This window comes from Salvia splendens, chromosome 20 (assembly GCF_004379255.2).
Source record: "Salvia splendens isolate huo1 chromosome 20, SspV2, whole genome shotgun sequence".
In the NCBI taxonomy this organism is placed as follows: Eukaryota; Viridiplantae; Streptophyta; class Magnoliopsida; order Lamiales; family Lamiaceae; genus Salvia; species Salvia splendens.
The window spans coordinates 23,999,635-24,024,571 of NC_056051.1; the positions used below are offsets into that span (position 1 = coordinate 23,999,635).

The window sequence follows — 24,937 nt, forward strand, 5'->3', positions numbered from 1 at the left end:
AAATATTTAAACCTCAAAAATTCCCCTTATTTTCAAATTTACTGTGGTAGGGCCAAAAATTAATTAAATTTCATAATTTTCCCAATGTTTATTTGCAAGTCATAAGTCCTATTATCGTGATTGCAAAAATCCAACTTAACCCAATCGAATTTGGATTGGTCTCATTTTAGGTTTCGATTTGATTTATTAGTGAAAAATAAAATAAAAAAGGTCATAACTGTGTCGTCTAAATATCAAAGCTTCAGTCTTCAATCAAATCCATTTTTCTGCAGCACGCTCTAGCATATTCATAGTTTCTCTATCTACAGGTGCTTACACTACTCCAATCTCTCTGCTTTCTTCATTTTTAACTGTCCCAGTTTTGCTTAACTTTCTCAATTTGCCGATCATGGTCGATTTGTACAATTATTGGATGGTTAGATCTGTCGTTGTGCTGGAGCTAATTCTCGTTCCATTGACCGGAATTTGCAGATCTTTCTGTTAATTAGGCTGCCTGTGTTTATTCTCGAGTTTAAGAATTTGGTTTCAAGACGTAACCTTGTTTGCTGAGTGTGCTGATTTGATATGTGATTTGGCAGTGGTGATCGTTTGAATAATTAGTATTGCGATCTTTATGTTTGCTTATGTAGTGATAAAATTTTGCCCTAAATGAATCCATGCTTTGGGGATCGCATTAGAGTTGAGCTGTTTGCTTCCACTAATTCGATTAGAGAGGAGGTAATGTGGTTAGGTTAAAATTGGATATAATTAAATTGAGATCTGTTGAAATTCTTAGTTTTCTCAGATTAATGCGTGAATCTGTCTGAGATATCTAGTGGCTCTTGGATTGGTTGTTCACCGAATTTTTTTTGTATGGAAGAGTTATTCATTTCTGCTTTCAGTTCAATGAAAATCTGATGCTTAAGTTAGTTGTATACTTGTATTAGTAGTAGTTAGTACATGGTAGTATTCTTGATTGTATTTGAAACTGATTGTTGTTTGAAACTCGGTTCAGTTATTCATAATCGCCTTATGGAATCTAGATCTGAGTTATGTTTTCTTAATTTGAACGATTATGTGGGGATTCATAAATTGGAACTTCAGTTGTTTTGGAAGTTGTTTTGTGGTTTCCCCCTCCTGATGCTTTTGCATCATCTTGATGCGAGTTTAATCTGTTTACATCATTTTATCTGTGCAGCCTCGTTTCAATCACCCTCGACATGGCCTCCAGTAGCCAGAATGGAATTCAACTCTTGCTAGCTGCAGAACAAGAGGCTCAGCACATTGTCAATGCTGCTAGAACCGGTGATGATTTTTTACGAAGAATTTCATGATTAAATATTTGCTCTCTTGATTTACTTTGATAGCCAAGGCTGTAAAATATAATGACAACATGACTGTACGAAGTCTAATGTAGGATATATTTCTCTATCAGTCTAAACCATTGGGGGATATAGGGGTAGCCGGGTAGTTGACATGGTCTTGGAAAAATGTTTCTTAAGTTTTATATGCAGTGCTTCTTCTTAAAAGCACATTACATTCGTTGTGCTGAACCGCTCATAGAATGACTCTCACTTTTATCTTTGTGTGCTTCGGCTATCATGAGCAGCAAAACAAGCCAGACTTAAACAGGCAAAAGAGGAGGCCGAGAAGGAAATTGCTGAATTCCGTGCTCAAATGGAAGCTGAATATCAAAGTAAGGTGGCCGAGGTAATACTTGAATTGGCACATGACTTTATTTCATTAATCCTTTTAATCAATCTTCTTCACTATGAAGCCGTGCTCAGCACATTATACCTCATGTTTACATGGTAGCACTCTCATTCAAAGAAAAACTCTATCTGTATGGTTGAACTTTTATCCTTCACGTGTGCAGAGCAGTGGAGACTCGGGTGCTAATGTGAAGCGCCTTGAAGCAGAAACGGATGGAAAGATCCACCACCTGAAGGAAGAAGCTTCCAGAATCTCCCCTGATGTTGTCTCCATGCTTCTGAGGCAAGTGACTACAGTAAAGAACTAGGTCTTGGTTGAGCTGCGACTGCGCTTTCTCGTACTTACCCTGATACCTTGGAATATATGTTGGTTCGACTTGTCATTTGCTGTTGTTTTATTTGGTGTTCCTCAATTTGATTCCTTGTTATCGAATAAAGCCGTGACAGTTTGTGCATATTTTGTTGTTGAGAATCAACTCTGTAACTCAACTTCAAAATTTGTGTACTTGACTTACTTTCCCTTGATGTATGCTAAATTATTATGAGTAAATAGATATTTGAAATTTTTGGGTTTTAGTATTTTTTTTATAATTGAGTTCTTAGAGATTTTCACACTGGGTCCTTGGAATTTTTAGTAATTGTATTATTGAACTTTTATTCTTTGAGGTTAGATCATTGACATTTGGGAAAATACTTAATTTTCTTGGTATAAAAATCTCAATATTCTCACGAGGTTCCAAATTTGGTACTGAAATTCTAAAAAAATTGACATGACACATTAAATTAGTTTTATAAATAGGTTAAAACATGAAAGCTAGCAATGAACAGCACAACCATTAAAGGAAAAGAGTGGCATGTTAGTTTTCAAAACAAAAATAAAAACAAGAAGATGAAATGATTCAAACTTCCAATCCCATGTAAGGAATCATAACACAACTTGCAATCTTCAAGTAATGGACTTTGAGAGTCGCACAAATGATGAAAGTATGATAAATCGGGCAAACACAAAATATTACATTTTTTTCTTAGAATTTTGTTATTATAGCATTAAATAATTAATAATTATTTGTTACTAATATCAGCTGTCACATTATTGTGTATATCGCCTGAGAAGAGATGAATCTGATATTGCGAAAATTGTAAACTTCATGATTTATAAATAATTTTTTGAAAAAAATGGCATGAATCAAAATTTGACTATTCGTGACAATTTGCCTTAACAATTAAACTTGGAATCTGTAAAATGGGCCGTGATAGCCAATCGTTATATGATTGGGCCCATAAGAAAAAACAAGCCCAAGTGTAATTATAGTCTACTGGAATTTTTTATTATTGTTAATAACGATTTTTGAATGACAACAACAATAATTAAAAAAGAAATTATTTAATACAGAAAGGGCAGTAGGAAAGAGCCAGAGGTGAATTTGCTGCGTATTTGATCTATGGCGTTGTCTAGGCTACGGCATCCGGTGATCTGGCGTGCTCCGTCTCTAATCAGAGCTCGCTTCCTTTCTCTATCACCTGCTCATTCATTTCTCAATCGGTAATTCTTATTTTTTGTTTATTCGTTTTGGCGCTGAATTTGGATGAACTTAATTTCGGTTGATTTGATGGTATCGTGATTTTATTTATCGAAACTAGATACAACGTTGTTTCGGAAAATATTGAGCGGTTCTGCGGTTGGTGAAGCTGTAAAATGCGGCGGCATTGGAATTAGGCGATTGGTGAAATAAAAATGGGGGGAGCATTAGTTGTTCTGCTGCCTTTTGCTGCATTTTTTTTTGTTTTAATTCCTTAGTATGAAATGAAGAATTATGTTGCAATGTCAGCGGGTTTGTAGCGTTGACACTGTTTTACAGTATTTTGCGCACGTACAATGACTAGCTTGATCTGGCATTTTTGTTGTAATTGGCATTATGAAATTTCGGAAGCTAGGAATGTTTTGTGTTCGTGGGCATTGTTCAAGCCTGGTTAGGCTGTGATCATGTCACAAAGGATGATAATACTCAGATGAGTAGCGTTGTTTGATGTCACAGTTTAGATGAGTTGTTGAAGAGGAACAATGTCTTATTCAGATCATAAGTAGCTCTTTAGTTCAGCTGCTTGCTTTCTGCATTTATACTTGCAAGCACCGATATTAAAGGTTGTATTGTATCATTGTATGCTTCAGGTTCATATGGTTTTAAAACCTGTTATTTAGCTTGGATGCATAACTGTGCTTTTCCCCAATGTTTCATCCTATGCCTCTTAAATAGAATCTAAATGGTTTGACAGAATACCTGGATCATTTGCTATATTCTTCATACAGAATTTTGTGGTCATGTACCAATTTTTTGCATTGTTTATCACTTATTGTCAACCTATGGTTTGCTGCAGTTCAAAGAGGTTGGATACTGGTCTTGAATTTTCGGAGACTTTGTTAAGGTATGCGTGTACAGTCTTATTCTTAGTTCTTTCTCTTGTTTGGTTTTCCTCAACTTCAACCTGTAGTTCCTGATTTTTATTAAACATACTGGTATTTTGATTTTTGAAATTTATTGTTTGTCTCAGCGTTTTATTGCCTAACCTCATTCATTCTTCTTCTATTATAGCTTATGATCTGACTTAGTGCAAGTAATTCCTTAGCTGTCAGTTTTATGTTTGGACAGATTCTTGGATTTTATTTGTTTGTATACTCTAATTAGATGTGTATGAAAGATTATTGATAGATTTTTAGTACTAAGCCAATTGCCAAAGGAGATCTGTGCTTCCACTCACCATTTGCTTGCAGATATGTAATGGACCTTGGTGCTTTTATATTTTAACTAGTTATAAGTGGCTAGGTTCTTTTCCTTATTCTTGTAGGCTTTCACATGGCTATCAGATGGAATTATTTCCATACATTACTCTGCCAATATTCCATAGTTTGCAGCTGATGCCAATTTAGTTTCCACAGTTAACTCAGTAGTAGATGTCAATATTCCATAGTCAGAAACCATTGTTTCTGATTCAGTAGTTCTTGTACATTCATTTTTATTGAATCAGATTTGATAACTGAGCCTTGCCAGTCAAAGCGATCAGCTTACATGGCAGTGAAATGAAGAAAATTGACAACTTTTACCCTAGCATTGGAAAATGTATTCTAACCTTTCTGTCCTGGCATATCCTCCTCGTGGTCTAAAATTGTTCCCTCCCCTAATGAAATATTGCAGGCCAGCATCGTTTCCATTATTTAATGGCATATATGGCGATTCTTCTAAGATTAAGGTTGGCAGCAAAACTGTATTTTAAATATTTCTAACCATCTGCACATTTTCTAACATATTCGTGGGATGTTTACACTTTACAGGTCAAAATGGGTATCCGCTCCTTTTCATCTTCCGGTATAACTCTTTTCACTCAACTTGAACTTGCTATTTCAAATTTTATATTACATTCTGGTGTCTCAACTTAATCTAGTTGGCTTGGTTAAACTCAATAACTAATATACATGGCTTCATCCATCAAGTAATGTTTCCAAGATTATCATATGTATCGTATTAGTCCCAGATGTTAATGTAAAACCTTTTATGCTCAATCTTGAAATATGTTAACATCAAAATGTTGCTTAGTTGCTTGAATGTCTGCTTTTGTACATAATGGTCAAGTTTTATTATTATTTCAGAGATACCTGAGCATACAGTGCTTCAAATGCCAGCTTTGTCACCTACAATGGTAAATGACTGTATTTAATATATATTCACCATAACACAAAAATGTTTAGCTCTATCACCGGTGTTCTTATACACTTCTCCTTTTTTTACAGAGTCAAGGTAATATTGTTAAGTGGATGAAGAAAGAGGGAGATAAGGTCAGTTACAATTACTGTGTCATTCAGATTTTCTTGACACAGAGCATTGTCACTTGCTATGCACACATTTGGTGATTGAATACTATGAAAGATTTAGTGCCAGAAATATGTATAAAATATCTAAGGTAGATGTAAGTTGATCTGACCTGTTTTCTTCTTCTGGATTCAATAGATTGAAGTGGGGGATGTGCTTTGTGAAATTGAGACAGACAAAGCCACTGTGGAATTTGAATCTCTTGAAGAAGGGTAATTATTATAAGCTCTATTGCATAAGTACTGAGAATATTAAAATCACTCTCTTATCTCATGATGAACCAATTTGGACTGAAATGGCTGTCCATCATACATCCTATTATGTTGGTTCTGTTATTCGTCATTCATAACCATCTTTTGAGTTAATTGCTTTTTGTGCATGTGTTAGTTTCAACTTTGTTTGCATATAGTCGTAGTGCTCCTTACTTATGCAGTGGTTAAGTTATGTTGTTCATGATAGCTTCCCAGTTCCTTTTGGTTTTGTAACTATCTTTGTTTCCATTCTTGTCAGCATGTCCATCAATTGATATTATTGTTTGGCTGTATCTTGTATGAACTTTAGTTTTCCTTGGATACTAAGAATCACTTCACTATTCCTGAAAATGTTTCTGAGTAAATAACTAAATATTATACTTGCAGGTTTCTGGCTAAGATACTGGTGCCTGAAGGTTCAAAGGATGTCTCTGTGGGACAGCCTATAGCAGTTACAGTTATGTGCCATAGGCTTCTATAAATTTCTCTCTTTTCTGTTATTTCTTTTATTAGTTGGAGTAGGACTGAAGGTTTTTCAAATGCCAAATATATTATATGTGTGGGATTGATCTGAGTACTGCAAATTGCACACTGAAGCTCAACTCAATGACAAAGCCTTGTCCATGGCTTAACTGGGAATCTGGGAGTATCCTGTGTCTTTTCCGTCCACATTATTCAGGACCATCTGTTAAAATTAACCATAAAGCTTAACCCTTTTTCAGTGACCTGAAATTCACCATTCGATACTTGTTCCTTTGAGTGTAATGCTTAGCATGTTTGATGATACTCCCTCCGTCCCATAGAAATTGACAATATTTCCTTTTTCGTCCGTCCCATAGAAATAGTCCATATCCATATATGGCAACCTTTTTCTCCTTCTCTTTTACTTTATCATTTATGGGCTCCACCATTCACTACACAATTTCAAATACTTTTTCTCTTTCTCTCTTGCTTTACCCGTTACGCATTTAAACCCGTGCCAACCCTAAATGGCCTATTTATATGGGACGGAGGGAGTATTTATTTGGAAGGTTAGTGTTCCTGAATAGGACATCTGTTTTATTGCTTCTGTTTTCTAGGAGAGAGACCTAGTTTGAATAGTGTTACTGGCATCATCTGGTATCACATGACTGATTAATCCGGTCACCCAGGTTGAGGATCAAGATGATATAGGTAGCATCCCTGCAACTGTGAGTGGGACAGGAGCGGCAGATAAAACTTCCACTGACCTAGCAGCGAAACATGAAGACAACACGCAGGAAGCGAGCTCTGTGAACATCAACACATCTGATCTTCCTCCTCACATTGTCCTTGAAATGCCAGCTCTATCGCCTACCATGGTAAGAGCAGCTTTAGCTATCAAGTTTTGTATTATGTTATACTATCATTTTCAATCTTTTTTCAGTGCTAAAGAATGTCCTCGTCTTTACTTTTCTTCTCTTTTATCCACAGAACCAGGGCAATATTGCAAAATGGACGAAAAAAGAAGGTGATAAGGTCAGAAATTTTCTCTCGCCTACACAGATCCCATACTGCTTTCTGGTGACATGCCTTTCTGTGCTTGTTGCAGATTGAGGTTGGTGATGTTATTTGTGAAATTGAAACAGACAAAGCAACACTTGAGTTTGAATGTCTTGAAGAAGGGTAATAGAAATGTTTAACTGTATTGGTTCAATGCATAAGAGTTTAGTATCTTGAAACGTTTCTGCTGGTCCATGGAAAACATCTGAAGGACCACATAGTTCTGGCAAACTACTGTGGTGACCTCCTCAAACAATAAGAGATAATTGAAATCAATTAATTATTCTCCATTTGTCCATGAAAAGTATGCACCATTTGGCGGGCACAGGTTTTAAGAAATAGTTGTTAGATGTTGCTGTATGTGTTTTAGGTGATAAAGGGTATATTTATGTATCCCATTATGTAGAAAAAGTGTGGTTTTTTGGTAAATAAGAGGTGTTTGTAAGGTTAAATATAAAGTGCGGGCTCATGTCTTTAAAAAGAAAGGTGCATATTTTCGGGGACACCCAATAGAGAAAATGGTTACTTTAAGTGGATGAAGTGTGTAAGCTTTAATTTTCATTGATTTTTTGGCTCTTTGATTGATTAGTGAGTCATTTACTGCTAAACGTATTTATAATTTGAGAGGTTCCTCTATCCTGATGGGAAGTGGTTATGAAGTTTCTTGTCATTCTTGTTGTGGTATGGACTCTATAATGCTTTCAGCCATCATAGTTGGGTCAAATGCTTGCTCACATTAATTTGCATGGCAGTTGGTGTGATTACTACAATCTTTCTTCAAAGTTCTTTTAATCTTTTATCTATTTTCTAAACATAGTTTTTGCTTGTTGGTTTCAGGTTCCTGGCAAAGATTTTGGCTCCAGAAGGATCAAGAGATGTGGCTGTGGGTCAGCCCATTGCTATAACTGTAAGTTCATAATGCTTAGACTTTCACCAAAATCTTTTTCATTTTCTCTGACTGAAAGAAAAGGTGTATTGCTGACAATGCTTGATTAACAAGTGATTATAGTTTATTTGGGGATCTATGTGTTGCTAGGTTGAGGATAGTAATGACATTGAAGCTGTAAGAACATCTGTAAGCACTGATGTGAGGACCAAAGATGAAAAGCCAGCTCAACAAGTCGAAAAGAAGGGTGTCAAAACTCATAAAACAAGTTTTAATAGGATTAGTCCTGCTGCCAGGATGCTAATTTCCGAACACGGGTTAGATGCATCGTCAATAGCATCATCTGGTCCCCGTGGTACTTTGTTGAAAGGGGATGTTTTGGCTGCAATTAAGTCTGGAAAAGTATCTGTACCTAAGGAGAAGACTTCATCACCTCAGACTTCTTCCTCCCTACCAGCAGGGTCAAAATCCACAGTACAGGATGTTGCTTATGAAGATCTGCCAAACAGTCAAATTCGCAAGGTGCTGAGCTATCAATTTGTTTTTATGTATACACATGAACAGTTCAAGGAGTAATGTTGTCATATCAACCTGAGTGCATTTCTATGTGTTTAGTTTATAGATTCTCCACTGCTTCAACGTGGAGAGAATATTATATACACAGAAACGTAAACCATCCATGTGACAGATCCGTGTAAAATATCCTGAAGTTATCATGCTTGTTTTATACACATAACAGAAACTTCTCTGGAAACTGGTAGAATTCTGCTGATATCTGGCTTAGCAAGACAGATGTCTCATTTGATTATCCAGATATACAGTTTCTAGCTTTATTTGTAGGAATTTTTTTGTAAGATTATATAATCATCATGATTTCATATGCACACTATACTGTTTGTTATTGCTGTTACCCATCTTATTGTGATTATAGACAATGTTCCCTTGATTGTTTGTAGGTCATAGCAACACGTTTATTGGAATCAAAACAATCAACTCCTCATTTGTATCTATCAACAGGTATCAAATATTCTTATACTATATTTCTCTTTCAGCATTCCATATTGCGGTACAAGTGTGGTCTTATTTTGGATACCTTATACCAGATGTTATATTGGATCCTCTTCTATTATTCAGAAAGGAGCTTAAAGGTAGTGGTTTCAATCTCTGATGTACCTTGTTGGGAAGAGCTTCATTGTGCTCCCTGATCTCACTTTGTTTTGCTTTGCAGCAAAGTATGATGTCAAAGTCTCAGTAAATGACATCGTGATCAAAGCGGTTGCTATTGCATTGAGAAATGTTCCAGAAGCAAATGGTAAGAGGTTTTCCATTTATCACCTGCTTTTGGAAAATGGGTTAACTGAAAAGTAAAAGATGGTAAAATGAGTAGAAACTCAGAGAGAGGTAGACAATCTAGGGTATCCGAAGGCTGAATTTATATTTCAATATTTCTTGACTCAGCTTATGATACAGCTTTACACTCAACCGTTTGTACGAGTTCACTAATGATCTTCTGAAACTATTCATTTACAGCTCTCTAATTATTAACTAACCATGCAGCTTACTGGGATGCCAGCAAAGGGGAAACGGTGTTATGCGATTCAGTTGACATATCTATTGCAGTTGCTACCGAGAAGGTATTCTTTGAGATACCACTTGTTGTTTCTAAACAGCTAACAGCCATCATCTCATGCTTCTCAACATGACATTTTTCCATATGCAGGGATTGATGACACCGATTGTAAGGAATGCGGACCAGAAATCCATATCATCAATATCCTTAGAGGTGCAACCCTGTACATTTTTTTTGTCTAAAACGCCCAGCCATTCTGTGGACCATTTAATATTATGCTTTATTTTATTTTATTGCACAAAATTTCCTCCTTACTCAACTTCTGCCATTTTCAAAGGTGAAAGAACTTGCTGAAAAGGCTCGGGCTGGGAAGCTCAAGCCAAACGAGTTCCAAGGCGGCACTTTCAGGTGCTTTATTTTATACTTATGTGGTTGTGTGAATATAATGTATTAGTTGTTCCTTTATCTGAACCACCATAAATGTTCCTTATGCCATGCAGCATTTCAAACTTGGGGATGTATCCTGTTGATAAATTTTGTGCAATTATAAACCCACCTCAGGTTCTCTCTCTCTCTCTCTCTCACGCACCTTCTATCACTATGTTGTAACCAAACGTTTATGCTTCAATTGCAACTAAATAGATTATCATACATCGACTTTTTTAAGCAGATAATTTGCAGAACTTGGGTCCTCATGTCCCGAACTTACATTTATGTTATTGATTTTTATTATTATTATTATACCTAAATATATACTCTACTATGGATTTGCACTACGTATCATGATAAAAAAGCAATTTTGTTCATGAAGGCTGGTATTCTTGCTGTTGGCCGAGGCAATCAAGTTGTAGAACCAGCTACCGGAGATGATGGTAATACATAAATACATGCAGTTCAATGCAAGATTCTATCAGCTTTACACCGTAATTCTTAACTCGAAAATTCCTTATTCCAGGGATTGAGAAGCCTGCTGTTGTTACAAAGATGAATGTAACACTGTCTGCTGACCATCGTGTCTTTGATGGCAAAGTTGGAGGTATGTAATGCCAAAGGAAATAAAATTTCTATTTGTGAAATGATGTCTTAGTTGCACTCCCCTCGATAGATAGTCAGCTGGCTAACACTTTGATCCGACCCTCCTCTTTCTTTCCTGTATGTGATGTAAAATTGGTTTCTCAGGTGCTTTCGTGGCTGCATTACGATCCAATTTCAATGATATCCGAAGGCTTCTTTTATGAAGACGTAGAAGTTATCTTCTCAGAAAACAGAACACCATTGAATGGAGAATATCTTAGATCAGAATGATCAAGATCTTCTCCTCGAGCTCGGGTGTTGATTTCTTCACTTTTTTTTTGCGGAATTTGCTTTTCAACATATAAGAGCCATTTTTAGGGCAAAATTTGTTCAAACATTTGGCATCAACTGCTTAGTTTGTCATTTCAACTGCACAACGATCTCTTGAGAGAGTGTTTGTTACCTTCAAAACAAGTAAATGTAAAGAATAATCCGATGGGAATTACTTTTCTCTTGTTTCTGCCAATAAATTTGTATCTCCCTTGTTTCTATCTATATTATTGCAACTTAAATTGAGCATAAAGGTTACATTGCCCAATAAATTTGTATCTCCCTTGTTTCTATCAAAATTGTTTGTCAAAAAGTTAAGTATAAGAAAAACTAGTCTTTGACAGCAAGAGGTAGGTACCACTGAGGTCCAAATCCTGCAGCCTTTCTTGCTACCTCGTTGAACGGTGGCTTGAGCGGCCCTCTGAAGAAAGCCCTCACTATTTCATGGAACTTTGGGATCACTTCAGCGTCTACACGCTCATCAGCTTCATCTCCTTCAAATGCAAGTTCACCGGAGTCGTCTTCTTTTGATCCTTTGCGGAGAATCAGAAACTTGAACCACTTCACTCCAGCAGCACAGTGAGTTATCTCTTCTGGATAGATCACAGTCTCCAGCAACTCGGCTGTCTTTTCATCGCCTCCTTTGCGGAAACGTGATATCGTTGTTGGCACAACGTCCAGCCCTCTAGCCTAAAAAACACCAAAAAGTTGTTACTGTCAGCTCTTGTAAGCAACCACACATTTAATCTTCAAACTCTTATTAAGAATATTATGGATACCTCGTGAACACAATGCTCGATTGCTAAACGCGCTAACAGATCGTTGGAAGTAGCAGCGGCTGAATCCCAGAGACCGTCATGAGCAGGCAATGCTCCATAGAAAGATCCAAGTTCTTTCAATCTCTCAGCAAGCAAGGTGAAGTGCCGACCTTCATCTTGTGCTACTTTCACAAAATCTGTGAAAAAATCTCTTGGCATCGCCTCTTGCTTACCAAATCGAGCAATTATGTCCTGCAATTATAAGTAATATTGAGAAAGCAAAGCATAACATACACTTTTAACTTCTAATTCAAATCAAATCAAGGAGCAAAAGTTTCAATAAGTTTGATTCAAGTTAGCGTAAACCAGAAGGTTAACTGAGGTTGAAAGTAACCCCTTCTATTTTGCATTAAGACTACAATGGAACAGGTTCAATGCGTCCAGGAACATCAATAGGTGGAAGCAATTCGATAGTGTATCGGTGTATGTGTTCTAAGTTTACATTAACATAAGGCTCAACCAGTTCCTCTATGACACATACCTAATCCTAGTTAAATATAAGTAGAAAGGAGAATCAAGGTCGAAAGTAGTACTACCTTTTATGCTTGGAAAAGACTATTATGGAACAGATCAATTAATCGAGAAACATCAATAAGTGGAAGCAATTTCCTAGTGTACGCGTTCTAGGTTTACATGACTATAAGTTTTAATCAGCTCCTCTACAACACTTACATACATGTCAGTTTAATCCTAGCTAAATGTAAGCAGAAAGGTGAATTAAGGTCGAAAGTAATCCCTTTTATGCTTGGAACACCTTATATTCTGTACCGAGACTACAGTGGAACAGATCAATTTGTCGAGAAACAGCAATAGGGGAATTTCCTTGTGTATGTGTTCTAAGTTTACATCAGTATAGGGCTCAATCAGTTCCTCTACAACACATACATACATGTCAGCCTAATCCTAGTTAAACGTAAGGAGAAGGGCGAACTGATGGCGAAAGTAATCCCCTTCATGCTAGCAAATACCTTCATTTAGTTGTAAGCCCCAAAAACTATCATCCAATCCACACATATGTTAACAGATTCAAACTAAACTTTTCTCACAACACATCAATTTTCAGACTTCAAACACCATTTATCCAATGGATCCCACAATAAAAAGGCACAGCAAAATTTGATGTTTTTCCTTCAACAACAACAAAATAGACAAGTTCTTCAACTTCATAGAACAAATAAAAGCAAATAAGGAGAAGGGCGAACTGATGGCGAAAGTAATCCCCTTCATGCTAGCAAATACCTTCATTTAGTTGTAAGCCCCAAAAACTATCATCCAATCCACACATATGTTAACAGATTCAAACTAAACTTTTCTCATAACACATCAATTTTCAGACTTCAAACACCATTTATCCAATGGATCCCACAATAAAAAGCCACAGCAAAATTTGATGTTTTTCCTTCAACAACAACAAAATAGACAAGTTCTTCAACTTCATAGAACAAATAAAAGAAAATAAAACCAAGAAACAAGTACCCAAGACAAGTCAATAGCCCAGCTCTCAGTATGCACGAGGCTATGCACAAGAGCCTTTCTACTCTGCAGACTCCCCGCCTTTCCCAGCTTCGGCATCTCACTAGGCGAAACCAGCTTCACCTGCACCCAATCCAAACACATATCACAAAAAAAAACATACTCATTGAGGCATTTCATCGAACATTTTCAGGATAACAGAAACAGAGCCTCACATTTGCGCCTCGGGCAGGGCGATCGGGCACTTGGATCTCCTTTGAAGCATCATACGCGGCTTCAATGTCTCCTTTCAGCCATTTGGTGGCGATTTCATCGCCAAGCCGAGCTTTCTCAAAGGGATCCGCCGTGTTCAGCACTCTCAGCGCCTCCTCCACCAGAGTCGCCTCCGCAACGCCGCCGCCGCTGCCCATTTCTATATCCTTTCGCCTTTAATTTGGGATTGGGATGTGACCGATTTCGATGAGAATGTGAAGGAGAAGGATTGGAGAAGGAAGTAAGACTCAAGGAGTTGAGCTCTGAAAGCTGAGTTTTTATGTAAGTTTTGTTTTATCACATATAATGCAATTTTGTATTTTTCCCATTAAGTCTTAGTATTTGTGTTTTCCTCCCCATATAGATGTTTAAATTTCTTTTCGAATTTTTGGATAGAAAGATCTTCAACAAAAGTTATCCCATATCTCCGTATATATTCGCGCCAAGACTTTATGGCCCATAGATTTGGAATGCAAGGGATTTTTATATGGTACTCCATATAATTGTATTTATTTTATAACCACTTTTTATATCGTAATTGAGACTGGATATCAGTCTTTAAATGTGAATTTTAGACAGTCTTGATTGTAGCATATGGCGTTGTTGTGTATTCAGTTAGAGGGGATGTTGGCAATTCATGGACTTTGTGTTTGTGTGAATATGATTCATTGTTGTACGGACTATATTTCATTGTTGATAGTGTCGATTCATTTTCGATGACATCTTAAATTTGAGTGTATCTATGTTCGCTCTCAAAATTTTATTATGTGGCTATGTTAATTTAAATTATTTTTTCAACGCCATATATCAAATTAAAGATAATTTCACAATAATTCAAATGAAATCATAACTCCATATTGTCACGTGTGTAAATTTTCAAAACGGAATATGTAACCATTCCAACATACTTTCAAAAGACAATTATATCATGATTCATTTGTGCTAAGTAATGTATTGTTATGCAAAAATATGATTCATTATCCTATTAAAATATACTATTAGTTCACTATAGCGCTATATATATTTGAAATTGTCAATGGCGTCAATTCTTTTTCATAGGGAAGCGAGCCAAGACGGAAATAGTTAGCGCGAGAGAAAGTGGCAGTAGTAATTACGCTTTACTAAAATTACTCTATGTTGTTAAACCAACTTAAACTATGTTGCTCTAGCTCGCTTCAAATTTCCACGCCCATTTCATATAAATTAAAGAGTTTGAATACAATCATTCCATTAAAATAAAAAAATGGTACACTAAAATAAACAAACAAAACGGGTCTAATATATAATTTCTCTACAATAAAAGCCGTTAGTCAGCAATATCTCATTTTGTGAGGCAGTTATTTATAATATTTGCTATTTTAGTCACTGCATTTTCCCTCCGCCATCGCCTTTCTTCACGGCTTCACTCTCTCTCTCTCTCTGGCTTTGAGGTTTTGTGAAAATAGGATGCTGAGTTCATTCCCTCCTCCGCGCCCCACCGAGTCAATCCACCACCGTCTAATCCACTTCGTCAAAGCTGCTCTCATCAACATCTTCGTCTCCCCTTACGCCACCGTAACCATTTCTTCCTAGTTTTTCACCACAATTTACACGCTCCACCTCGTATTCTTCGTCTAATCTTCTTGATCGTCGGCCAATTTTTGCGCAGGTTTGCGATTTGTACTGTGGTAAAGTGCCCGATGAGGAAAAGTTGGATGAAGCTCAGATTGGTCACTACATTGGCATTGGTAATTCCCTCACTTTACCCTTATTTTGAGGTTTTGTGATTTTCAATTTAGCTATCTTGATTTTTATTCATGTAATTTCAATTATGCAGATGTTGCCACGTCTGGGGTGAATGAAGTGAGGGAAGCATGGGAGAGTCGACGGAAGGCTTACACTTCTGAGTTTCTTGAGTTTGATCCTTGCATTGTGAGCTGTTGCTACTTTCTTTCTTTTCTTGACACTGTAGAGTTTCTCATAAATTCTTGCATTTTTCAGGAAGATGTGTGCTTGCATTGGAAAGACAAGGAGAACAAGGCTGATATTGTTTTCTGCATGGAACATTTGCCGGTAGGAGATTTAAGCGTTGGTTTCTCGTGAAAGTGTTGGATTTCTAATCTTTATACATGTGTGCTGGCAGTTGTGTGTTGAGAATGAGGAGAAAGTGAGGAGATTGTTGCACAATGTCTCGTCTTTGCTGAAGCCGGGAGGTTATTTTCTTGGTATTACTCCCGACTCATCTACTATATGGTATGGGTCTAAATTTGGGAGGCTATGTCGCGTTGATATGAATATATGAAATTCTCCTACCAGCATATTGTTTACGAACTTCACTATGTATGTTAAAAGTATTTTTCGCACATTCCTTCAGATTTTCTGCGTATAATATTTTACCAGGTCCTTTTTTTTCTTGGTATCACTCCCGACTCATCTACTATATGGTATGGGTCTGCATTTGGGAGGCTATGTTATCATGGTTTATCTTCTGTTTATGGAAGCTTTTATCATGGTTTATCTACTGTTTATAGAAGCTTACTTCACTAGAGATTAGTCTTAATTTTTGTGAAGCTGTGTACAATTTCCTATACTGAAGTCCATGATATGATTTGTAGGGCTAAGTACCAGAAAAATGTGGAAGCTTACCACAATAAAGCTGTTGGACTGAAGCCCAACATATTTCCAAATTGTATTAGGTCTGAGAGCTACATGATTACTTTTGAAGTTGAGGAGGAGAAGTATGTGAGCAACAAGGGATCTTGATCAATTTTTCTTTCCATATTTTCTCCTGATGTTTGATCTCCCTAATGAATTTTTATAATCGCAAGGTTCCCATTTTTTGGAAAGAAGTACCAGCTGAAATTTTCCGGTGACATGTCTGCTGAAACTCATTGCCTAGTCCACTTCCCAAGCCTGATCAGGTTGATATTTTCTCTCTTGAATTGCATTATCATTTATATAATGGTTATCATTTCTTTCTTCTCAGTGCTTTTTCATTGGCACCTTTCATGCATTTAGTTCTTCCACCCTAGCTTGTTTTGAGACACAAATATGTCTTGAGCGGGGTAGATCATGACATCCTTCATGCACAGTAATTTGCACTATATGTTGGAAGTAAGCTGTTTTTGAGTTGGAAATAAAAGTTCACAAGATGGTCAAGTGTACATGCTAGAATGTGTTCATAGATGCTGGCAGTTTTTTTCATTGGTGATTCCCAAAAATGTGTAAATTCAAAGCATCTAACACAGTATTTTCTCAACAAGCAGGTTGATCTTAGTAATTCTAAGTTTGAAGCTGTTAAGGACATGCAAAACTTTGCTACACAAATCATATCTGAAATTTTCTCTGTTTTTTCATCATAATTAAACATCTTTTATCAGATTCATCAGTTTGCTCGTAGGTTGGCAAGAGATGCTGGTCTTGAGTATGTTGAGATACAAAATCTTACTGAATTTTATGAGGACTACAGGTGAATTTCTCTTTAACTTCGGTGTGTTGCAATGCTATGTTCTATCTTGTTATTTGTTATGTGTATTCACTTAATTTATGTGCTTCCACAACTTTTCACACTCTGATTGGTCATTGTTCTCTTCAAACAGTCGTAAGATTAATTGAATGTAAATGTTAAGCATCAACCATGACATGCATCGATGCTGGTTTTGGGGGCCTTATAAACATTTTTCATGCGTGGGTCAGTGAATTAGTGCTGGAATGTTGATCATGTGATATTGATGGTTATATGAATTTGGCAATAGCAGATACTTCATTATCTGTAGTCTGGAATGCTCAGTAGACAACTCTTTTACAAAGCTTCTATTCTATTGAAGAACTTGATAAGCCGTATTTCTTTTGAAATCTTGTACACGTAAATATTGAAAGAGGTGCACTTTTCTTGGTACAAACCTGCTTATATTTCCTTTTAGGAAACTTATAACTTCATCCTACGGATTTACCGTCAATTAGAGTGATCACAAGTTTTTTATTGCCTTTGAAGAGCACAATTAGTAGGAATGCTCATGGACGCTGGCCATAATATTGTTGATCAAAGAGGACGGCTTCTTCAGAGATCATATGATGTCTTAGGTGATTTACCCCTTCATTTTACTCATATTTTTATATTTCAATAATCTGGATACTTATGTTACATTATCTACTCCAGGTCTATACACCACATTCATCTTTCGGAAGCCAGATCCAGATATCACCCCTCCTCTCATGACCCCATTATTGGAAGATGGAAACTACAATCACGATGAGGCAAGTATTGTGGGACATTAAGAATGCTATGTTAACATTGGAACTTTAATTTTACAGCTATAAGATCTATCTTCAACCAAGTAGTTAGTTGACATAGTTTACTGCTCCTAATTGCATCTCTGGAATGAAAGGTTTGATCCATGCTAATTTTTCTTCTCTTTGTTGTTTGACCAAAATGGCTCCTTATCTTACTTCTTGTTCAACAAACATTATAAAAAGTTGTCTAGTTGAAGTACACCCAAGGAAACCCCTTAGCAAGAAGGAAACACAAACTTCGATCCTTCTTTTGTTAAGACAGAGTTAGCAAACTATAACAGAATGCATAAATATAGTATGCTGTTCATGGTTACGTATGCATTGGTGTTAAGAGAGAGTTAGCAAATGAACAAGCTGAAAAGATTTTTAGTATGAGTAGGATAACAGAATAAATAAATGTGATCATTATGAACAATAGGAAATGATCGAGAAAACTTCACAAAAGTCATCAGTTTCAAAAACCATATACTGAGATATGATAGTTGCAGTAATATATATGATGAAATAGTGGGCAGGCCATACCCAATAAAAAAATTTACTGAAAAGAAAATCTCAAGACTTCAGAAATTATTATTTTGATGATCAATAATAGCTGGGATACAAAGTTTTCATTGCACGGGAGTAAAATTGATGAATCTTTTTTCTTTAACCACTTTGATGTACATACATATTTTTATAGATGTTGGTTCAAAATCATTGACATGAAATTAGGTTTTGATTCATTTGAAGTAGAAAGTAACTTCCAATATGAAGATAATTTGCACGTGGAATATGTTTAGCTGAACGGTACTCAAACATCATCCAAGCTTTCTCCTTTTCATTTTGATAGACATCAGTGTTTTCGTGTATAGACTATAGAGTGCTTGGGTTTGATATATAGTTAAAACACAGTAAAACCTTCTTGCTCCTAACAGCATAGGCAGAATCCAGAAAATGTGGGTAACCAAGGAACAAATTGTGCCTTGGTTTCCATGACAAATAGTGTGAAATTTTGTTAACAGAAACAAACCCCACAAAAATGGCCTGGAAGAATGATTGTAGAACTTGCTCTCGGTTTTTAGTACATATTAGACCTGGGACTGTCAATAAACACCGGGTATTGGATGCACAGCATATTTCAAACAGTATATTTTCCAAGCTAAATCATTAAGTAACAAAGAGATTATACATGATCATGCACTGAATGCTCTGTGTTGATGCTTCCATATTAATTTGATGACATCTTTGAACTATTTTTTGTGCTTTACCATGTTACTTTCACTTCACATCATGCAGCAAGTGTTTTGGCATATGATGAAGTATCTTACTGCAATTCTAAGTTTTCTGGTTGCATTTTTAACTGGACTTCTCTCTTTAAGTTATGCTTGCACATCTACCTTGCTTGTACGATGTTGGTCCCACTTTGCATTATGGTAGAGTGAGTTTGCTACACTATGTAACGAGGATCATGCCATGCTAGCAGAATGTAGGATTAGTTGCTTACGAGGTGCGATCCTCATCACTATGGTCAAATTCTTGTTTCATCTAAAACTTTGACATGTGGGAGATACATGTAACTAATTCAACTCGTTCGAATCATTTTGATCATGGAATCATTGTTATTAAGGTAGCTGATGATTATGCCAGGTTCCTCTGGCGGCACAGAGTGAATGGCAAGCAGCTGGCTGGAGAGACGAGGAAAAGATTGTCCCTCCTGAGTCAAGTTCAGGACCGGGTAAGATAAGCGAGCAGAAAGGCATACTAGGTCCCGGTCCAGCAGAACTGCGATTTCCAGAAGCTATTTGAGGAAAGCAAGCAACAGTTGCCTCAAGTCAGCAGTGGACATTAATTTTATGATATTTGATGGATAGCAGATATGTACATTAGTATGTGTTGGGATTTCTTTTCTACTTATGTAAACTCGGACTACCATAAAGTTTTACTACTTTTTTAGTTAGGGTTCGTTTGATTAGATGAGTAGACTTCAAAATTTTTTGAAGGTTTGGGTTGTTACCTTCAAGTTTGTGGTAGAGTATATTCTCTAAAATGGTGTTTGGTTCCTTTAGTTGTGTTAGAACATGTGGCTTACATCCGTGTTTGTTTGCATTAGTTGGAAGTAGGTTTTATTGGTTTGTATGACATATTTGTCCTTAACAAATTACATTAACTCCGAATTTGCCCTTTAACCAAAATAAGCATATATATTTTCTATTTGCCCCAAATTTTCACTCCCGCATTCTCCTCTACATCTGCGAAAAATCCCCGCCCAAAGCAGACGGCCAACAGCTCTCAGTCGTGAAGTGACTAGCGGCGAGGACAAGCCGACGTCTTCTTAGGGCACACAGACAAGGTGATTTGCTTACCAATTCTCGTTCTATGTGTTGCTTAGTCGTCCGTCGAATCATTCGGTGTATGTTCTCATATTATTCACGCCTTTCAGGTGCGAGGGCATGACTCAAGCTTTTGCCAAAATGGGTGTTGCCCCTTCTCCGACTGATAGTGTCCCTTCACCAACTGGTGGTATCTCTTCTCCCATGCCGGAGCCTCATCCTGATGTGTACAATGTCAATCTAGAGGATTTGTACACCTAAGAGGAGATCTAAGAAAGTCTCAATCCGGATACCGGATGTGAAGCTCTTACAAAAGCCACACTACATCCAACAAACCTAACCGCAAAAGGAAGGCAGGGGCTGCATTGGAATCAATCTTGGAGGCGATGTCAAAGATGAACGAAGAAACGAACCAACTTCTGGACACTTTAACAACCCGTATCGGGTACGAGTTCGACCTAAGTGCTAAGCAAACTGAAGTTTCAAAACTGATGTGCACCGTCCCAGGTTTGGATAGGAAGCAAAAATTCCTTGCTAGCGACATACTTGTGAAGGAGCCCGAGAGGCTTGACCTTTTTATGGGCTACGAAGATGATGAGAAGGCCGACTACCTCATGCATATCCTTGAGGAAAAAAATGGTAAGTGATCATACACCAAAGGGACGGCATGGTTTTGGTGGACTGCCAAAACCTAGTAGCTCCAAGTATCCATTGTTTCTATGTGGCCATATGTAAAAGCCTTATACTAAACCTCTCGCCAATAGCCTCGATCTCTAGTTTTTGTTATTGGATACTCATATTTATCTTTTGTTCAGGCATGTATATCAGACTAATAGAACTATAGGCAAGGGGGTGTCTGAATTTTTTTGTATGATTGTGGGTTTGGTCCTCCACCATCCGTCCTAATGTAGAAGTGCATTAATATGGCTGCATCTTTGCCTAACTGATTTACACTCCATCAAACATTTTTACAATTGGTTAACGTATATACTGATGTGAATCCGGGTATTCACAATCATAGAATACAATGATGTCGAGGGCCATGGGTTGATTGTGGTCCGAAAAGAGGGCGGACACATGTCAAGGTGCCAAGCCAAATTCAGAGGTCTGATTCAAACTGGAATTTCACTGTGAAGATAAAATCTAAATGCACTCCTCAGACCACCATTGTCTTCATCGTCAAAAGAGCTTCGCGTGGACATCTTGCATGCCTCAATCGGAGCCCGGATGAGGAAGTTATGATCATTTTAAGAAAGTCGCGCAATGCAGAAAGAAACACACGGGCGAGTGTTTTTGCAACCCAAAAACACCCGCGGGCGTGTGAAATGAGCCGTGGAAAACACCCGGTCGGGTCTTTTGTCCGGAATGTGACTTTTTGACCAAGAATTGTTTTATTTTGCTTCTTTTTCACTCTAGTATAAATACTCTTGCTAGGGTTTATTTAAAATAGGATAATTAACTAGGATATTTGTCAAAAAAATAAGTAAGCGATTTTTTAAAACCAACGAAGAAAAGTGTGCGTTTTATTGTTGGAGAATAAATTGAAGATCTTTTCTACATTTTATTCTTGGAGAATAAATTGATGATCTTTTATGAGGTTTTTACACTTGATTATTCCATTACAATTTCAGCCCATCTCCTCTGATCAATACAACTATAAAATAAAAAATTATTCTTCCACCCATTCCCTAAAAAATATATCGTATTGTGTATTAACATTCCTCCAACATATTGTATTTGCATAACACTTCCATCTATATGTTGGTAATCTAGTGATCGGAATAGAAATAACACAGGCAAGAAAAATGATGATCAAGGTTTGTCGAAGTCAACAAAGAAATATTGACATGAAAGAGTATGAAGTTAAAAAAAATTAAACAAGTATGCAGTGTCATAAACTACTGTCTGAGTTACGCATTATTCCACATAAACTCGGCTATCTCGGTCCGGGTCTGGTTCCATGCTGGAGTAGATTCAACTGCATCAACATATTCCCCACCATCTCCTGCCGGCCCGGCTGAAATGTCCTCATTTGCGTGTTCAAGGTCTTCAAGGTCCTCAGTTGCATCACCTAGTTCCAACTCCATTGGATCAACTTGCATTTGGCTTCGAATGAAATTATGGAGAATGAAGCATGCCATTATGAGGCGCGTTTGTGTTGTGATCGGGTAGAAGCTGGCACTACGTAATATCCCCCTCCTCATCTTCAATACCGCAAAAGCACGTTCGATGATATTCCGCGCCATGGTGTGCCTCATGTTAAACATTTCTTGAGGGTTTTGGGGCTTATACGCAGCAGGTCCCCACTCCTTTAAGTGATACCGCACACCTTTGAATGGTGTGAGGAATCCTTCGCTGTTTGCATATCCATTATCGCACAAGTAATAACAGCCTGTGCGTGGGAAGATGAGATATGTAAGTTAGTAACACATAGTATCCATTACCGCATCAACCGATCGCAGACTGCAACCTAACTTTCGTACCTTTAGGGATGCGTAGATTGTCAACTTCCTATGTGACAGCATCACGTAGAACACGAGAATCAGAGGCTGATCCCTCCCACCCAGTTAGGACGTAGACAAATCGCATAAACCGATCACAGACGGCCAAAGTAAAGTGGCGATGTGGCCCTTTCGTGTTCTATATCGTGGTGCATCCCCAACACTCACACGGACGTCGATATATGTTCCATCCAATGCCCCTAGACAGCCCTAATAAAATACGAACAACCAAGTCGATCTAAATTTAGTTAAGATATGCATTTGTGGAAAACATATATAGTGAAGTTTTGTTGATAATACCTTGAACCATTTCCAACGGGGATCGTCGCAATTCTCGTCCACAGGCGTGGGTTTAGACATGAATACCTCATGTAGTCCAATCACCCCTCTCAACACCTCATGAATATATCGAGAAACGGTCTGACCAGATTGTATAAAATCATACCCTACTATCCATTTCTTTTTGTGATGAGCGAGGAGGCTCAAGAGCATAGACACTTGCTCTTCCACGCTTACATATTTCCGATCGACCAAACCCATGCGCTCACGTAGAAGCAAGCACAGCCGTCCAAAGCTGTTACGATCCATCCGGAGATTATTCACACAGTCCGTGTCGGTAAAACGCACCAGCCTATCCATACGTCGAATTTGCTCTGGTATCATGTCTAGCATATCAGTAACCACGGTTATATCGTCTTCATTTTCACTAGTCCTCCGCCAACTAAAATACTCAGCCAAACTGAGCAAAAGCAAAGATTGTTGGCGCTGCCGACATACCAAATCTTCAACGATGACCAAGACATTTTCAATTTCCTTCCTTTTTTTTTGTACCCGGTCCATGCCTGTGAACAACTACAACACAGAGCAACCAATAGCAGTTAAAAGCATTGCTACTTGCATTCATTTGTAAAAGCTAGCTTATGCCTTTTATCTAGGTGGGTATTTTCCATCAAGATACGAGTTTGTAAAGAATGGAATATACTAGAGAGTGTACACCGCTACTAATCCAATCGATGAATGAACATAAATGTTACAAACATACAGGTAAATCGACCTTCAAAATGGGTTACAGATAGTCAAATTTTCCCATTCAATCAATGTGCAAACCAGATCGGTAAAAAATAATAAAAATGAATGAATTATTGTAGGGACAAATCACACGAACACATCAAAGAGGGGAATAACATAATGAAATTGAATTACAATCAAATTGTAGCACCTAAACCTCTTAAACCACCTCATGATTCAAATCTAAGCTCATTTGCATGTCCGATCAAATTGGGGCTAAATGATAAATGTTGCAGACAACAACCAGATACCAACGACAACGACCATGGAGCTCAAAAGTCAACGGAACAACCAAAATGGAATTACCAACCTTTATGGCGTGCGAGCAATGAGCTTCGAGCAGATTTGGTGCGGCAACGGCAGATTTGTTGTGAGCGAGAAATGGGCTTCGAGCAGCGAAGGGGATGGAGAGAGAGAGTAAAAAGGGAAGATGAGATGTTGGTCTGCTCAAACAATGAAACTCCATCTCACAAAACCAACTTTTTGGGGTGTTAGTGTTACCCATTAAATTGGGTTAGGTACCATTTATTTCAAGTGGGCCTGCTTTTTTCAAACGGGCTTGATGAAAAACAACTCATGCAGACAAACAATGGGTAGGCTACTCCACGTCAGCATTTTCCATCCTTTTCATACTCTACTCATCCAATTAAACACGCCCTTAGTGTGATGTAACCTGTCACTATGAGCTTCTACACAGTTTTTTTTTATTTATAGAATTTGATATTTCAATTCATAGAAAAATAAAATCGGTCTTATTTCATACTTTGGAATATAGCTCACATTATAAAAAATGTTACACTGTTGAAAAAAAAACCCTTGTGTATTTGATTGAACAAGAGCTTTCATTTCAACCAGATTAATAGTTCTTGCTTCTCTTTTGTTTTCTTTTCTTTTTTTTTTTCACTTTCTCCAAACGAAATAATCAAATTGATCTGCACCCTTTATTGTGACACATGAGAGGACCGAGTCCAATGACGAACCAACAATTTAATGAAAACGTATGCAGAAAATGGTTGATCCAAAAAAGGAGTTCCTCATCTAGTCATCTATCAATTGTAACTAGAGTGTTGTACAGGTTTAACCTGAGAAACTACAAGTTAAGCAAGTCTCCACAATGA

The 24,937-nt window shown here is 37.3% G+C and overlaps 6 protein-coding genes across 7 annotated transcripts; 3 read left to right on the plus strand and 3 right to left on the minus strand.

Moving 5' to 3' along the window:
* Positions 1 to 151: 151 nt before the first annotated feature.
* Positions 152 to 2,267, plus strand: LOC121783091 (V-type proton ATPase subunit G 1-like). Its single transcript, XM_042181144.1, has 4 exons — positions 152 to 308; positions 1,178 to 1,284; positions 1,589 to 1,689; positions 1,856 to 2,267. Exons 2-4 carry the CDS (start codon positions 1,200 to 1,202, stop codon positions 1,997 to 1,999), a joined length of 330 nt encoding a protein of 109 aa, XP_042037078.1. The 5' UTR covers positions 152 to 308; positions 1,178 to 1,199; the 3' UTR covers positions 2,000 to 2,267.
* Positions 2,268 to 3,079: 812 nt separating this feature from the next.
* On the plus strand, positions 3,080 to 11,351 carry LOC121782252 (dihydrolipoyllysine-residue acetyltransferase component 1 of pyruvate dehydrogenase complex, mitochondrial-like). Its single transcript, XM_042180008.1, has 23 exons — positions 3,080 to 3,234; positions 4,068 to 4,115; positions 4,883 to 4,937; positions 5,020 to 5,053; positions 5,335 to 5,384; positions 5,476 to 5,520; positions 5,693 to 5,766; positions 6,193 to 6,262; positions 6,957 to 7,145; positions 7,258 to 7,302; positions 7,376 to 7,449; positions 8,164 to 8,233; positions 8,363 to 8,734; positions 9,169 to 9,229; positions 9,316 to 9,360; positions 9,441 to 9,524; positions 9,770 to 9,846; positions 9,933 to 9,995; positions 10,120 to 10,190; positions 10,283 to 10,343; positions 10,594 to 10,654; positions 10,738 to 10,818; positions 10,962 to 11,351. Exons 1-23 carry the CDS (start codon positions 3,134 to 3,136, stop codon positions 11,018 to 11,020), a joined length of 1,890 nt encoding a protein of 629 aa, XP_042035942.1. The 5' UTR covers positions 3,080 to 3,133; the 3' UTR covers positions 11,021 to 11,351.
* Positions 11,276 to 13,944, minus strand: LOC121782253 (uncharacterized protein HI_0077-like). Its single transcript, XM_042180009.1, has 4 exons — positions 13,633 to 13,944; positions 13,421 to 13,540; positions 11,906 to 12,136; positions 11,276 to 11,816 (listed from the first exon to the last, which is right to left on the minus strand). Exons 1-4 carry the CDS (start codon positions 13,825 to 13,827, stop codon positions 11,457 to 11,459), a joined length of 906 nt encoding a protein of 301 aa, XP_042035943.1. The 5' UTR covers positions 13,828 to 13,944; the 3' UTR covers positions 11,276 to 11,456.
* A 1,091-nt stretch (positions 13,945 to 15,035) lies between these two features.
* LOC121780976 (mRNA cap guanine-N7 methyltransferase 2-like) lies at positions 15,036 to 20,094 on the plus strand. 2 transcript variants are annotated; one of them, XM_042178644.1, is made up of 11 exons: positions 15,036 to 15,223; positions 15,318 to 15,396; positions 15,486 to 15,580; positions 15,650 to 15,721; positions 15,792 to 15,901; positions 16,264 to 16,386; positions 16,477 to 16,569; positions 17,038 to 17,117; positions 17,657 to 17,731; positions 17,808 to 17,905; positions 19,568 to 20,094. In XM_042178644.1, exons 1-11 carry the CDS (start codon positions 15,116 to 15,118, stop codon positions 19,724 to 19,726), a joined length of 1,092 nt encoding a protein of 363 aa, XP_042034578.1. In that variant the 5' UTR covers positions 15,036 to 15,115; the 3' UTR covers positions 19,727 to 20,094. The 2 variants fall into 2 exon arrangements, with proteins under 2 accessions (XP_042034578.1, XP_042034577.1); XM_042178643.1 differs by having other exon boundaries at positions 17,049 to 17,117; positions 17,643 to 17,731.
* Positions 20,095 to 22,056: 1,962 nt separating this feature from the next.
* LOC121781204 lies at positions 22,057 to 24,274 on the minus strand. The gene is made up of 4 exons (XM_042178917.1): positions 24,130 to 24,274; positions 23,052 to 23,603; positions 22,734 to 22,961; positions 22,057 to 22,642 (listed from the first exon to the last, which is right to left on the minus strand). The coding sequence occupies exons 2-3, from the start codon at positions 23,589 to 23,591 to the stop codon at positions 22,818 to 22,820; spliced, it is 684 nt and encodes a 227-aa protein (XP_042034851.1). The 5' UTR covers positions 23,592 to 23,603; positions 24,130 to 24,274; the 3' UTR covers positions 22,057 to 22,642; positions 22,734 to 22,817.
* LOC121781715 lies at positions 22,161 to 22,699 on the minus strand. The gene is made up of 2 exons (XM_042179411.1): positions 22,695 to 22,699; positions 22,161 to 22,605 (listed from the first exon to the last, which is right to left on the minus strand). The coding sequence occupies exons 1-2, from the start codon at positions 22,697 to 22,699 to the stop codon at positions 22,161 to 22,163; spliced, it is 450 nt and encodes a 149-aa protein (XP_042035345.1).
* Positions 24,275 to 24,937: the final 663 nt, after the last annotated feature.

What these genes read in the sequence shown, in the direction of transcription:
- LOC121782252 (XM_042180008.1), top strand. Translation starts at nt 3,134, where the DNA reads ATGGCGTTGTCTAGGCTACGGCATCCGGTGATCTGGCGTGCTCCGTCT. An exon ending in CAGCTCTATCGCCTACCATG is followed by an intron (nt 7,146 to 7,257) that starts GTAAGAGCAGCT and finishes TTTTATCCACAG; the next exon opens with AACCAGGGCAATATTGCAAA. An exon ending in ACCAGCTACCGGAGATGATG is followed by an intron (nt 10,655 to 10,737) that starts GTAATACATAAA and finishes TCCTTATTCCAG; the next exon opens with GGATTGAGAAGCCTGCTGTT.
- LOC121782253 (XM_042180009.1), bottom strand. Translation starts at nt 13,827, where the DNA reads ATGGGCAGCGGCGGCGGCGTTGCGGAGGCGACTCTGGTGGAGGAGGCG. An exon ending in GGGCTATTGACTTGTCTTGG is followed by an intron (nt 12,137 to 13,420) that starts GTACTTGTTTCT and finishes TTATAATTGCAG; the next exon opens with GACATAATTGCTCGATTTGG. An exon ending in TCGAGCATTGTGTTCACGAG is followed by an intron (nt 11,817 to 11,905) that starts GTATCCATAATA and finishes GGTGTTTTTTAG; the next exon opens with GCTAGAGGGCTGGACGTTGT.
- LOC121781204 (XM_042178917.1), bottom strand. Translation starts at nt 23,591, where the DNA reads ATGGACCGGGTACAAAAAAAAAGGAAGGAAATTGAAAATGTCTTGGTC. An exon ending in CCCGTTGGAAATGGTTCAAG is followed by an intron (nt 22,962 to 23,051) that starts GTATTATCAACA and finishes GTATTTTATTAG; the next exon opens with GGCTGTCTAGGGGCATTGGA.
- LOC121783091 (XM_042181144.1), top strand. Translation starts at nt 1,200, where the DNA reads ATGGCCTCCAGTAGCCAGAATGGAATTCAACTCTTGCTAGCTGCAGAA. An exon ending in TGTCAATGCTGCTAGAACCG is followed by an intron (nt 1,285 to 1,588) that starts GTGATGATTTTT and finishes TATCATGAGCAG; the next exon opens with CAAAACAAGCCAGACTTAAA. An exon ending in ATCAAAGTAAGGTGGCCGAG is followed by an intron (nt 1,690 to 1,855) that starts GTAATACTTGAA and finishes TCACGTGTGCAG; the next exon opens with AGCAGTGGAGACTCGGGTGC.
- LOC121780976 (XM_042178643.1), top strand. Translation starts at nt 15,116, where the DNA reads ATGCTGAGTTCATTCCCTCCTCCGCGCCCCACCGAGTCAATCCACCAC. An exon ending in CACTTCCCAAGCCTGATCAG is followed by an intron (nt 16,570 to 17,048) that starts GTTGATATTTTC and finishes GTTTGCTCGTAG; the next exon opens with GTTGGCAAGAGATGCTGGTC. An exon ending in GAAACTACAATCACGATGAG is followed by an intron (nt 17,906 to 19,567) that starts GCAAGTATTGTG and finishes TGATTATGCCAG; the next exon opens with GTTCCTCTGGCGGCACAGAG.